General features: G+C 43.9%; 1 protein-coding gene across 5 annotated transcripts; it reads right to left on the bottom strand.

Moving 5' to 3' along the window:
• Positions 1 to 1,301: 1,301 nt before the first annotated feature.
• NUDCD3 (NudC domain containing 3) lies at positions 1,302 to 12,950 on the bottom strand. Of its 5 annotated transcripts, none has more exons than XM_072402925.1 (7): positions 12,870 to 12,950; positions 10,864 to 11,064; positions 10,221 to 10,477; positions 6,111 to 6,243; positions 5,161 to 5,304; positions 4,015 to 4,203; positions 1,302 to 3,351 (listed from the first exon to the last, which is right to left on the bottom strand). In XM_072402925.1, the coding sequence occupies exons 2-7, from the start codon at positions 11,053 to 11,055 to the stop codon at positions 3,241 to 3,243; spliced, it is 1,026 nt and encodes a 341-aa protein (XP_072259026.1). In that variant the 5' UTR covers positions 11,056 to 11,064; positions 12,870 to 12,950; the 3' UTR covers positions 1,302 to 3,240. The 5 variants fall into 5 exon arrangements, with proteins under 5 accessions (XP_072259026.1, XP_072259028.1, XP_072259027.1 ...); XM_072402927.1 differs by having other exon boundaries at positions 12,853 to 12,882; XM_072402926.1 differs by lacking the exon at positions 12,870 to 12,950 and adding an exon at positions 12,714 to 12,846.
• Positions 12,951 to 14,709: the final 1,759 nt, after the last annotated feature.

Below are 14,709 nucleotides of genomic sequence, written 5' to 3'. Positions count from 1 at the left end.
CTAGCAAGGGGGTCAGTGATTCTGTGATCACAATATCAGACCAAATCTTTATTTTGGTAATTTTGTTCTGGAAAGAAATATGAAAGCAATGACTGAATACGGGGCAGCTCTGGGTAGGATGGCGCTGTGCTGCGTTGTTTTCCCCCCAGCTCCATCCTCTCCTTGCTGCCCATAGTGAGGACGTTTCAGACATTTTTACAGCAGTGAACAAATCTTCTCCTTAGTGTGCAGCACACAAACACACAATCAGGAGTGATGGTCGGTTGCCATAACAACACCCAGGCTGTAACACTGCGGCTGCCCCCCACCTACAGGCTGTGCACCCCCCACCCCCACCTACAGGCTGTGCACCCCCCTAGCACTCCATATAGAGGTGATGGGGCATCCAGAGCTCTATAGAACCTCCAAACACCTTTGTGCGCTCACAATGATAAATGAGGAGCTCGGCGTTATATAATGGTGCAGAGACCGCAGATTGCATAATGCAGAATCATTATACCCCGGCTATGAACACGCTGCGCCCTATGGGGGACCTATGTACTAATAATTCACACAAAACGATGGAAGTCAGGGGCAGACAATGATAATACGCTGCTGTACACACCAATCAGCAATAACACTGACAATCTGGGTACAATGGACCCCAATGAGGGGGAATGGGGGTATAATGGGCAACAAGTCAGCTGTCACTACCTCAAGGTGATGTGCCGGAAGCAGAAAAATGGAGTTCCCGGTGACATTAGTGGGTGCGGGAGTGCAGTGGGAAATTCGAACTATTTTGTATTGAATCCAATACAAGGAAATCTTTATATTATATACATTATACATGCTACTGTACAGGTATATTACAGGCTTCATTATTTTTATGCACGCTTGTTTTAACAGATTTTTGTTTATTTAAAGTTTATTATTAAATGTATTAAATATTGGACATATTTCAGTGAGTTATGCCTAAGAATTACCGGTCTACGATGTAAAATAAATTTCCATACAAAAGAATGTACCGCCTTTGGCAGAAAATACAAAGAGAATTAGACCTCCAGGGAGGGTAATGCAGCAATATAGTGTTAGGCCCCATAGTCTGGGACATGTAGGAGGCTCTGCTTGTATTAGCGAGGCGCTAACTTTCTTGATAAATCACCCGACTCTATGGCTAATCACATGACTTTGTGCTAAACTAAGAAACGTCACATGAAGACCGATACAGGAAATAAAAATGTCAGATCTGGCAATAGATGCAAAGACCTCAAAATAAAGAGAAATGCAGGAAAGTCTGGAATAAAGCAAAATAGAAACACACATGACACACAAAACTTTATTTATTAACAGAATTTGTCAGAAATCTCTCATGTGTTACAATATCAGCACCAAGAGATGAGGCCTAAAACAAACTACTTATAGTATGATGTGAACAACGCAGCGTTCAACCCGTCAGCGCCACTCCGGAGCCTTTATTGAGCCAGGGAACACAAAGCCAAAGATTCATCTCTACTAGGAAAAGATTCACAAAGTCGGGTTCTCTTTTCTGTTTATTATAGGCAATGGCTCCCCAGCTGCTCGGATTGGCCCGGTCCCGGACGTTGCCATATTCTACAAAAACAACTATTACAAAGCATTCGCAAAACTTTCTGCTGCTTCCAACAGCTTAGGTAACTTTCTATTCCAGCAACAATCACAGATCATATAAGCAGGACACTTTGTATATCTAACATCACAGACTGGAAGCAGATAAAGATGTTTAATACAAAGTGTCATTATGATCCCTCATTTCTGCTTTAAAACTTCAGGAAAATCTGCTAAAAGCTGGAAAAGCTTTGTAACAGTTCACAGAACAAAATGCCTAAACCAAGCTGCAGCCCAAATGTATCAATGCTGCTCCTTTACCTTAAATTAGGCCGGTGAGAAAGAAAACCAACAATCTGTGGCCATGGAGCCCCGGGAGGAACAGCTACAGAAGAGGAAGCGCGGAGGTAAGTCGGTAAATTTCCAGCATACACAAAGCCTGCTCATTACTCTCAATCTGAAGATGAAGAAATGATCAATAAAAGGTCTGCAGATGCCGGGCACTTTGTTGATGCCAAAAGTTTCAATAGATTAAAGTCATTTTGGTAGCTCAGGGTTTGATTTCCATAAAACAAGAGGCAGACACAGAACCTCTGCTATCTTTCTGGCTGCCTTTCAGGGTTAAGAATATAAAATGGAGGTTTCTGAAAACATATTATATAAGAATGATAGCTTCGTATGTATATAGAGATATTAGGAAATGTAAAGTTCTGGCCGCGTTCCATATTTAAACTCAGTGATTCCTCTCTATGAATGCGTTACCCTGGTCGGAATGAAACCCACAGACACAACTCCTTCCTATCTCAGCGATGGTTCTGCTTTTATTCTACACAATACAGATGAACCAGTATAATGGCATGGAGATGAGGATATGTATTATCAGGTATTATGTAGAATCACCCCGTCTATTATCACCCGCTTACTTCAATTTCACTGATCCAGTGTTCATCCACAGGAGACTATAGACCAGAGGTAGATGTTATGGGGCACATAGAGACCAATGGTTCAGTATTAGAAGGGGTATAATCACAGTACTATACCTTCCATTGTATACAAAGGTGGGTACAAGTGGGTGGACAAATGCTATATCAGCCTTACTGTTCCCCACTGAAATCCCCAATCTTAGTTTTTGTTAATGTAATGAAGATTCAGAATATCGCACTCCATAGAAGACAATGCAGCCCCTTTAAGCTCTGTATGACATGCTGCTATAGAGAAAACATTTCTGTGAATCGAAGCACGCAGACAAATTACTACTAAAGGCACATTGTGACCTTATAGCTGTGGTGCGATCCCGGATGTCACCCATTGCAGGTAAAATCAAACTGAAGAGTTATGAAAAGCGAATAATCCGAGTAACAATCAGAAGCACCAACACTACAGCGTGGATTTCCTTTTAAACAGGAAACGTCATGTAAACCAACTCAGACAATAAATATCTGCAATACAAATACAAATCATTACCTGCAGCATCTTGTGAATAAACCCAGCAGAGGAAAAAGAACTCGTTTCTGCACAAATTATGTATAAAAAGTCCATTTCCTAGCAAGTCCCGGTGAATGTTTACACACCCGTCAGAATTGCCATTTCCATACAAATGTTCATGATATAGGCGGCTTCGGTCTTTAGATGTAAACATCAATCTCTGCAGGGACAGATCCCCTCATAACCTTCATCTCAAAACTGCACAGAACCCGGGGAAATATTAAACATGGAGGGGTCAAACTGCTGCCCCTTGAATGGCGATCCTTCTGCTTCCCATCCTTTCTTCAGCATTTCGTGGACTTTCTGTGAGAAGAGAGAACCATCAGATGGGCAAAGTGTTGACAATTCCGCTCTAAAACTATATAGACACAAGGTGAATATGAGCTATAGAGAAAGCTGTGTAGAATGAATGTTCCTGACAAACTTTTTCACCTGATTCTGGGTTTTCAAAACTACAAGAATGCCTAATGCTCGTGTAAATCGTTGAAGATTTTACCTAAATTGGCTGTATTAGAGCTTAGAAAACAATTCGTTGAAATGTTTCTGCCTAAGGGAAGATTAGGAACTACAGGGACACAGCCAGAGGGGGTGTCAGGTGCAGGAGATACGTCTTAAAGGTGAACCCCAGACCCCCCATTATCAGGCAGAATGTGTCCACAGTGTGAGTGATACTTCCCCCAACTCTTAGATTGTAAGCTCTTCTGGGCAGGGTCCTCTCCTCCTTCTGTGTCAATGTCTGTCATTTGAAACCCATATTTAATGTACAGTGCTGCATTGTATGTAGGCACCATATAAATACTATTTATTAATAATATTAATAATAAATGTTAACTTATCACCAAGGAAGCTTACAGGGGGCTTAAGATGAGAGCAGCAGGGAGCTAAAGTACAAGACACTATGGAGGGAAGCTACAAACCCATTGATTTGCCCTATGTGGACAAATACGTGGTGAAATTGCCACTTACTAGTTCATGGCTCTGTGGTTTCCCCTGCAGTTTCTGATGATAGTCAAATGTAAGTCGGTCCAGCACGGCATGCTCCTCCTCATCCACGGTGGCCATGCTGCGCTCTTTGTTGATTTTGTCGATATCGATTGTTTCTTCCCCCTCCAGGACGGCATTCCACCAATACTCACCACATTTACTCAGGCTGATCTGTGGGGGAAGAGAAGTCACTAATCTGTAAAGGAGCTTTACAACAAATCAAACATTTCATTCCTGACTTTACAATGGCAGTTCAATGTATCTTGGCAAGCGCAGGTCAGGCAAAGCAAGCTGACCTTAGTTCTCTACAACCAACACCGATTCATACCAGTACCTGAAGATTCACCCCTTGGATACCCAAATACCCAAAGTCACATCCAAAAAAAAAAAAGGTCAACTTCTAAGCATTGTTAGTATGAGCGAGGCAGCAAAACTTCCATGATGGCTACAGAGGAGCAAATAATGCAGAATAAACGCAGAATCAACAGAAATCCAAAATACCGCTGGATTGTACCTTACACTACTTCATAGAAGAACAGGAAACTTGTTAAATATGTGAATAACACTCCTGTGTCCCGGGAAGGATATTCACAGGACATAGCACCCTTCTGCTATGTAACACCTGATATTTCTTACCCCAGTTTTGACCTACAGCTCAGAGTTTTTTCTTTCATCCTTGAAAATCAATGCAGGAGAAAAGCTTTCCTTCCAAGGGTCCCATATTCCATCCATGGGGATGCACCAGGTCTCCCCTAAACTTACCATCCCTACCACCCTCCCAGTGTATGGGGGTGTTCCTGTGACCATTCAGTAAATGGTTTATTCCACAGAAGGTCTGGAAATTGCTTCTTTGGATTGGGAATTACATTTCCTAGGGGATTCTGCTGAACTTGTGTTTCCCAAGCACAGCCCTGTCAGCGGTGCTCTTCCCAACTCCCAACCACTGGTGGAGCCAGGGCATTAATTCCCCCCATCACTCCCGGCCTCATCAGCTTCAGTTTTTTAATGGATTTACCAACTGGCTGGAGTTCCTCTGTAAGAACACGCTATACGTTATGAACCTATATAAGAAGTTGTGTTGCACCTGCTGCAGAAATATAACACGTGAGCCCTCATCTATCTTATTACCAAGATGCATTTCCCAGGCTCCAGGCTCCAAAGTGACGTCTCTGCATTTATTTTGTGTGTCAAGTTTCCATCCATCAATACGCGTTCTCCCTGACTGTCCCTCACCACCACACGGATATACGAACTCCGAATGTCCACCGACACCTGGCAACATTGAAGGAAAGCAAAGGTGTAAGTCAGAACTCTATGAGATGCATGGCAATACCTTTATAAATCTCGGATTGTACAGATTACTATATTGGCATAGAAACTTGCTTATAGTTTAAATGGGACAGAACTGAAAAATCTCACATGTAGGGAAGAGCAGCGCATGATTTTGTCTCTTCAGTGTCAACTAAACTGGAACTAGTTCTTGTTGTGTTGTTTCATGTTGGTAGCGCTCCCCGCTGTATACCACAACTCTGCTTTAGTGATCAGTGGGGAGAACTCTCTGACTGGTGGTTGTGATGGGGCGGCTCCGCTCCTCACAAAGAGCTGGCGGGACTTCTCCCTGCTTTATACCCCAGAAGAGGGTAAGGACAGGAGAGCTGCACCTTCACAACCACTTCACCAACCAAGCAAATACAAATGTGTAACACTGTAAATGCTTTTGTCCACCAAACACTGTACTAGTTTTTTAAAAAAAACCTAATCCCACTAATATTTATTCATTGATATCAAACTACTGATATTGAGTGGGACTCAAGGCATTAATCCAGGTAAATGATTGATAACGAGGAGCTATCGATTGTTCTTTGTACACAAATCTTTGGTGTATGGCTGGCTTCTGTAGGATGCCTTCCACTTAATACAGCCGCACACAGACCTCTCAGACTCCGCATATTTCCTTTGTGTCTGCCTGGAGCCGGATATATTCTCAATATTAGTGTGCTGCACCCTCTGCTGGGCGCCCAGCATACCCCACACACTCCATGTATCCATATAGACAATGCACAATGAATTCAGGTTACCTGTCGGCCTTTTACCACTTCCTTGGGGACGGGAACTTTTATCTCCAGGTCACTGTAATCCTGGGACCACGTGTAGTCTTTCCTTACTGCACCATTGTAACTGTCTGAGTCTGCCTGGAAGTCATCTTGGCTCCTGATTGGAAAGAGAATCAGAGTTAGACAAAGTCCAAGCCGAGTGCAGCTGACATTTGTCAAGTGATTGGTATTACAGAGCATGCACCCTCCCTGTCTCCTCATATATATCAGATTCTGTATTCTCGGTGTGTGCAGTCCTAGAGACCCAACGTATTGATTATTCTCATTTACTGAGCCTTCCTCATCACATTATACATTATGACTCAGTACTATGACTCAACATGCGGCTATGACACGGGACTGATTAGAGAGAGTTCTATAAACCAATTTCTGCCGTCAGACTGCAACCGCCATTTACAACCCAACCACTACTTGGCACTGCCCGGGGTATATATAATGGGGGCCCAGGATGTTTAGCATTCCAGCTGACTTGCACTCTGCAAGATGGGGCCCGGGGCAATTTCCCACTATGTCCCACCCTTACACTGGCCCTGCGGCTTGCTCGCTGGTTGGAACACAACTAAATCTTTATCCAATCTGTCGCCGAGTGGCTCCAGTGCTCAACCCAGAAATTTTATGAAGCCGGGTGGGAAGAAGCTGTAGGTGGGTGGTAGCCCCTGTATGGTAACCCAACTCATCAATAATCACCCAAAAACAGGCAGGTGGTTGCTGAAAAGTGCCGGGAAAATCACTGGGCTCAAAGGACAGAGGTGTAACGGTGACTACAGACTCACAGTCCTTCCCCTTGTTTTCTCTGTACACTTCCTCTTTTCCCCATTTTTCCCCTTATCTTTCCACTCTTTTCCTTTGCCTATATACATATTTATAAGACTATTAATAATAATAATAATTGTAGTACAAAGCGAGTTCTATAATAAGATCTATAGGAATCTACAGAGGGGGCACAATAACACTTTGTGTATGGGGAGAACTCGATAGACTAAAATTGTTGTCTGGGTCCTTTCCGCCTGACATTCTGATCCAATGATTTCAGCATTTTCAGATCCCAATATCTGAAAGTTTCCCTGGATCTGTGAAGAACTAACATAGATATTGATCTGGCAGCCCCCATAACTCTCTCAGTAATATTTAGAGCTGCTGTGAGCTGCTATTATTGGGTCTCATTAATTAGACATAAAGGAAACCCAATCTATATCTGATTATTTAAAAAAATCTCTCACAATTCATACAAATCCTTTCTGTCCTTACTGCATAACAACAGTAATCTGTGCAACCCCAACACCGGCGCTAACTCATCACTGGATTATAGAAATGGCGGATTGGGCAGACCTGAGATCTAAACAATGATGTAGAATTGCCTAGCTCATCGGGATGAAGATTTAATTTATTACACAAATACCAAAATCAGAGCTTGGCACAACGTCATACACTGCTCCGGATGTTCTCTCCTAAAGTGTTCTGCAGCCTCTGACACTCAGAAACCTTCACACTGCACTATAACACTGAACATATCAGTAAGAAGATTCCCGACACCTTCAGACTAATTCCTGCCTTTTGTATGGCACAAAATAAGGATTGTTGCTGCAAATAATGTGCAGCTTAGTGCAATGAGCCTGGTGTGTGAGGGCCAGCAGTTGGCAATGCAGCACCCATGCAACTTCTAGGGACCTCTGACAATCAATCAGAAGGTTCGGAGTAAATGCTCATGTAGATGAGGCTGTTTTACTACCTCTGTATCAACACACATGCCATAGCGCAGTTTAGGATGTTCCCATTGACCCCAATAATATAGATGAAAGCTATAGGGCTGCATTCATAGCCAGGCAAAGCAAAGCAGACTCCATATACAGATACTGTGCTCCCCCCAGACTCTTTTAGCTGGGCGCACCACCCGGCTGTTTTTTTGGAGGTACAGAAAAGTGGGGTCACAGTACAGAGGGTATTACCCACCTACAGCTTCTTCCCAACCAATTCTGTGTTGAACACTGAGATTTGTGTTTATATTGTCTCTTTATTCTGATCAGAGAACTCCGTTTATTCCTGAATGTAATATAAAGGGAGTTTTCCTGCACTTCTCATTCACTTCTTGGCACTGGAGTACGGTGCACCAATTTACCTTTGTACTATATTATATTATATATATTCACTCAATGTGCTGCCTCTGACTTATTAACACAGTAAATCTCCTGGCCGGCCTTTATGTTGACACCCTGGATGTAGAGGGAATACAGTCTGCATCCGAGCTCTATGGTGGCCGGAATTAAAGCAATTTCTCTCCATTCCAGACAATATCCCACCTTTCATTACACGTTCATTTCTAATCTAATCCTAAAGATATCACAATTCTCTCTCAATGATTCATTTCTATATTTGTGTCTTCATTGTATTAAAATGTTTTCAGTTTATTGTCAGGGAGGTCAATAAGTGTTGAAGTATTTGTACCCGTTTACCAAACAGGACGATGCTTCCAATTCTAAGGGATAAAACAATCTCTGAGGTCAGTGAACAGAAAATTATAGAAACTTTAGATTTCCCTTAAGAGTTTCAGGGTAAATGGAAGATCCTGCACCTCACCTTCATCCCGGGCTGGGTTTATATCTTCCTGTACATCTGTACCACAGAGGAGACATCGTGCATTGAAACAAAGCCCAGACACAGAGAGCCTGAACCCGGCACGGACACCGAGCTCAGGGAAAGACAATATTATCCTCCATAGTCACAGCTGACATAAGTGTAAAATTCAGAATCTGTAAATACAGCCGGGACTGGGGCATTGAGAGATTTATCTTCCAGGAGATCAGATCAGAAGTGAATATCTTCCTGTGTGTATTATGCAAGCTAGGAAGGGAGTAGCTGCAGCTGTGAGCTATGTACCAAGATCAGACACCTTGAACAGGGAGTACAAAGATTGCATAGAAGTTCACCCTTAAAAGAGACACGGGCACCAAATACAAAAGGAATTGCCGGTAAAAACACAGAAAAGGTTTGAATTATTTCCTGGCAATGTTTTTATTTTCTTTCAATGATCTTCTGTGGAATTGCAATATGCCTTAAAACTTCATACATAAACCTGACTGTTCCAGGGGGGTCAGTTCTGTAACACAGCCCCCTCCCTCATTTAAGTTCCCAGCATGCTACTCTCCTGCTCAGGTCAGTGACATAATAGATAGTAAAGGAAGAGAACAAGTTGGGGGCCAATAGATGGGGTTGATTACTGGGGGGATCAGACACTGGTTTTTGCTTGTTAGATATTCATATATTGTATAACTATATATATATATATAACTCGGCCTCTGTTTAAACAACCATATTTATAATTAGTCAAAGTGAAGTGTTTGTCCATCAATGTCTAGGGACAAATTGCAAATTGAATGGGTTGCCTTGAGACAAAGAAGGTTAATGAATGTGTAGGTATTACCAGTCTGCAAGAATTCCCAGCTCATTCTTGTGTCAGATGTGACATCCAGCACCTTACAGGGCCACAATAAGGGCCTGGGCTGCCATGACAAGTAAATAAATAGGAGAATTTCAATCACTAAGGCTGCATACACACACATCGCCTCAGGGCTGATATAGGGCGAGAATCTGACCCCTGGCTTATCCACAGATGATGAACGATCGTAATAAAAGTGATGGGGAGAGAGCACAGTGGGGTGCTGCTCACTCGTTCTCCCCCCTCCCCTCTCTATAGAGCTGTATGTACAGACCTAGTTTGGAATGTGAAATATCCAAATTATTGCATGTGTGTACCCAGCCATAGACGATTTTATGCCTCATCTAAGAATCCGTCTTTACCTTACTAGTAGTGCTATAATTTACAATGGTCAATTGTTATTTTTCCTTTTTTGTTACACATTCTCCCATTACTTATTGTAGCATATGGAATATTCCGGCTGAACCATGAACATGACATCAGACTTCACTGGCTGCAGTCTGCCATCACCGCTCATATTTTTACAAATGAAATGTAATTGGTTGTTATGGACAGAAGTTTTATTTTTTTACCCAACACCCCCTGACTGTTCTGCAGCCATACGAAGGGCACAGGAAACTTTTCATCTGTGATGACCTTACCTGGCTGCAGAAGCCGAGACGTCCGTATTGCTGGCGCTGGCTTCCACCTCTTCAGTTTTTTCTGATATTTCTGGCAGATCCTCCGACTTCTCTGCAGGTAATTCCTGTGCTGGAGTCTCTACCACAACTTCTTCTGTGGCTATCGGTGCCTCACCACTTTCAGCCAACTTCTCCTCCTGCTTCTTCAGCTTCTCCTGCAATTCCTGCACTCTCTGCTTATGGTCCTTCATGGCCAGCTGCTCGAAGTTTTTAAATGCCTGAGAGGAGAAAAGTGCAAATCAGCTCCAGCAACAGCATTGCCTCCATCATGGGGCTACGGCCCTCAGGCTGCATCACCATGTTATCAATACTGCGCTGGCTGAGGTGACAAGAGGGTGTAAATAATGATACATTACATCACCTGCCAGCCAATCAGAAAGGTCCTAACAACCATGTCAATGGTTGGCACACAAAAGAGGCTCTCTGATTGGCTGTTTTAGTGACTATATCTGCTGGCCCTACAAGAAAATGACTGCCGATTGCGTCCTGACCTCAATGCCTATTTTCTTGTAGATCAGAAGGTATAGCGAACCGGCCCCTTAACAAAATAGTTTTGGGGCCCCATTACCATGGTTACCAGATACTAGAAATGCCATCTACTCACCTGCAGAACCATGTTCTGTGCAACACCAGGGGGAAATCCCAGCCGATCCTGAGGGCCCAGCAACAATCGGTAAAAGTCTGTCTTCCGGTACAAGAAGCCAAAGTAAACATTTAGAAAGTCCTGGATGTTCCCCACATGTTGCAGGATACCCAGCAAAGGGTGATCATAGCGGTCTGACATGCCCAGCTCCATGACAGCACCCTGAAAATAGAACACAATGGGTGGGGGTGACATTGAAGGTCAGCACAAATACTGCAAACTATTGTAGAGAAAACTCTGAAATCTGAGATATATCCGGGGCCCCGGGGACCTCCTGAACCTAAAGATTTCCCCTGCAGTGTCATTGGCTGGTGAAGTCACTAAATGCCATCACCGCACTTAATACATAACCCCCCCCCCCAGTGTCAGACACCTCCCCCATGTACCTGGCTCCATTCCCATGTAATGATATCGGGGCCAGAGGGTAGAGCCACAATACATGGGGGGGGGGGGGGGGGGGTGAACGAGGATCTGACACAGCCAGCATGCAGGGGGCGCCATGGACGGTAAAAATGTGCTATGCCCGCCAGGGACCTGACAAAGGGTTTATTACAGCGCCCTCTTCCCCAGTGCCATGTACTTACCTTACTCTGGCTCTACTGCCACCCCTAATCAGCCATGAGGAGTAATGAAAGCAAATTCCAAGAGAAGAGCAAATACAATCTGTGATTGGGTCTCTTACAGACTGGATTACCCCATGTGACAGTAAAGGACCAATAATCAAACATCAGAGCTCTCACACTGGACAGGTCACATGATCTTCTACCAATCCCCAGACCTTGGAGAGCTCACATTAGACAGGTCACATGATCTTCTACCAATCCCCAGACATCAGAGCACTCCAATACAACAGGTCACATGGGGGGGGGGGGTGATGATGATGAAAATCTCCCCCATGTGACAGACAGTAGCCCAAACCTTTTTAATATTAGAATATTTCCTATTCCCGGACTGCCCATACCAAGCAATAGGACAGATCCTGCTTAAACCCAGATTTACTGAACTCCTCTCAAGTTTTTCTTCAGTTGGGTGGTGAGATTCCCTAACTTCCTGTCTGGTAGGAAAGTTGTCACACCAATACAGGAAGTGGAGGAAACCCTCTAACACAAATACAAAGTACATTTTTTTTTGGTCCATACAACGTGCTGGAACCTCTGACAGTTTTTATTGTCTGTTTCCCTGTTGCAGATTTTCCTTCACTTCCTGTCTGATAAAAGGGGAAATGAAATCAATAGAAGAGTAAAACCTGACAGGGGCTCCAACCCCTTCTCACTTTATTACCTAAACACATGACAGGGGTAGCTGTCCCCCCATGCTGTAACAGAATGACATTTGGTGGAGGCCGGAGCTCCAGTGAGATCTATAAACAGTAACGGAAGCGCATGGGGCAGCACAGCAGCCTGGGGGTAACAGAGGGTGTGCAGGGTTTGAAGAGAAATTGAGGGTCAGAGAACTGATAACCCCTCCCCTCCCCCCACCATGTGTAAATCTGAGGAGGGAAATGAAAACAATTTACAATTATACAAAATATCTGAACTAAATGATTTGTGCTGTCATCTCACCCTGCAAGAGGAGGTGCCCCCTACTGGCTGAGATCACAGGGCAGGAGAAAAGGACTTCTGAGCCATAGAGGTAACCAGGGGCAACAGTGGGGAGGGAGAAGCTGGGGCAAAAGAGAGGGGTAGATCCAGAGGGAAGTCAGGGGCAACGATTGACCCAGGAGGAGTGCTGGGGTATGTAGGGGGTGAGAGAAGTCTGGAAACCCAGGAGGAGGGGGGTCCCTGCTTATACAAAACGATGGCTGTACATACACCTGGAGGAGGATTCCCTGGGGTATCCCTGTGAGCTCTATCACTGCTCAGAGATCCGCCATTGTCCCTGGCACCGTATAGAGAGGCGGCCTTTATTATACGACCACACACCGCCCGATCCCCCCACCTGACAACTCACATGGACTCTACACTCACTGTTTTCTGTCTCCGCTCTCTCCTCTCAAAACCAACTTCCGGCGCCTGTGAACTTCCGCTTCCGGTCTACTGCCAGATAGAATCTTCCAGACACAAACATGGCGGCTGTTGCTATGGTGATGAGGCGATACAGCGGAGAGGAGATGATTATATCAGATTATTGTCATTATTGTAATGGTCAGCACATCATTCTTCATGTTACTGCAATGCTGTTCTGTGTACAGGAGGGGGCAGTTCTGCTTCGGTTCTGGTTCTGGAATTTTCTGCTCCAGTCTCAGGATAGTGACGTATAACCCCCACCAGTGACAGATGCCCCCCCCCCCAGTGACAGATGCCCCCCCCCCCAGCTGTGCAGACCCCCCCAGTGATAGACCTCCAGAGAGAGACCCTCCTAGTGCAGAACCCCCAATCACAGACCTTCAGTGACAGACCCCCCAAGTGTAGATCCCCCCACCATGCAGACCCCCTGTACCATCCCCCCAGTGACAGACTCCATTTTACAGAACCCCGCACCCTCTGTGATAGACCCCTTACTCGTGCAGGGATGGAGCAGTGAATCTGGAAGGTTTGGGTGTCATTTAACTTGTTAGTAACACATTAATGTTACTCATTAAATCCCCAAATCTGGGTGGTAAGGGCTGAGTATTGGGGAATTATTCTGGGTGGTAAGGGCTGAGTATTGGGGTATTGGGGGCATTATTCTTGGTGGTAATACTTATTGGTACCATTATTTTGTGTGGTTTGGAGTGAAAATTATTCACTAGGTTGTTTAAACTGGGTAGTAAAGGATGAATAATATTCCTTCAGGCCCTCAATATTGGTGGTAAGGGCTGAGTATCACTTATTGAGTTAGTTAACCTGGGTGGTTTGTGGTGAGTCTTACACATTGGGGCAGATAACTTGGGTGAATATTACACACTGGTGTGAATAACTTTGTTCATACGGGTGAATAATACTCCCTGGGCAGTAAATCTGGGTGGGAATGGCTAAATATTTTGCAGTATTCCCTATTTTCTTTTTATTGGGGGCAGTAGAAATATTCTATAGGGTCGAATCACACCACAAATTTGCATTCAGTTTGATTGGGAAAGGTGGTGAATATTCACTCTAGTTATAAATGATTCCCCTGTCTATTCCTCTGAAATTCACTGAGAAGTGTTGGATTCTCTTGTTTTATTTCCTATTAAAACAATGACTCGTCCTGCCACCTAGTGGCCACTTGTCAAAGTGCACAGCTGTCACGATAGAAAAAGTTTAAACAATAATGAGCGAATTTAGAACGAATTTGCAGGAGAATCAATGATTTAAAAAAGCTGAGCTTCATCTCATTCCCTTTAATATACTTTAAGATAGTAAAATTCACTCTTCTAAGTGAATGATCTCTGCCCCTTTTTTAATGCAATGTGAAAAAATCTGACATCTCTCGTCATTCCCGTGTTCTCAATCGGTTCCCAACAATTGGAGAGCCCAATATTCCAGCAGAAGATGCTGGGGAGAGGAGTCAGAGAGCGATCAGTAGAATTATTGTTTCATTATAAATAATATTTTAGTTGCAGCATTGATGACAAATCGTCTATAAGGCGCCCACACATAGCACCCAGCTTTTGTTGGCCCCTGGTGATTGCCCCATGTTAGCTGCACCAGTGAATGAAGTGGAAATGATCAGATTTATCTTTGAGATGAGGAGACTGGAGACACAGAAGAGGAGAATTTTCATCACTTTGGGAGATTTATTAAAGCTCTTAAGGACAGAATACGCTTTGATCAGTGAAGCTGGGTGATCCAGCAAACCTGGAATGGATTTCTTAAAGTCATTTGCTATTTGTTAGTAAATACTTTG

Source organism: Pyxicephalus adspersus, chromosome 2 (genome assembly GCF_032062135.1).
Source record: "Pyxicephalus adspersus chromosome 2, UCB_Pads_2.0, whole genome shotgun sequence".
Classification (NCBI taxonomy): Eukaryota; Metazoa; Chordata; class Amphibia; order Anura; family Pyxicephalidae; genus Pyxicephalus; species Pyxicephalus adspersus.
This window is presented reverse-complemented; position numbering and strand designations above follow the sequence as displayed.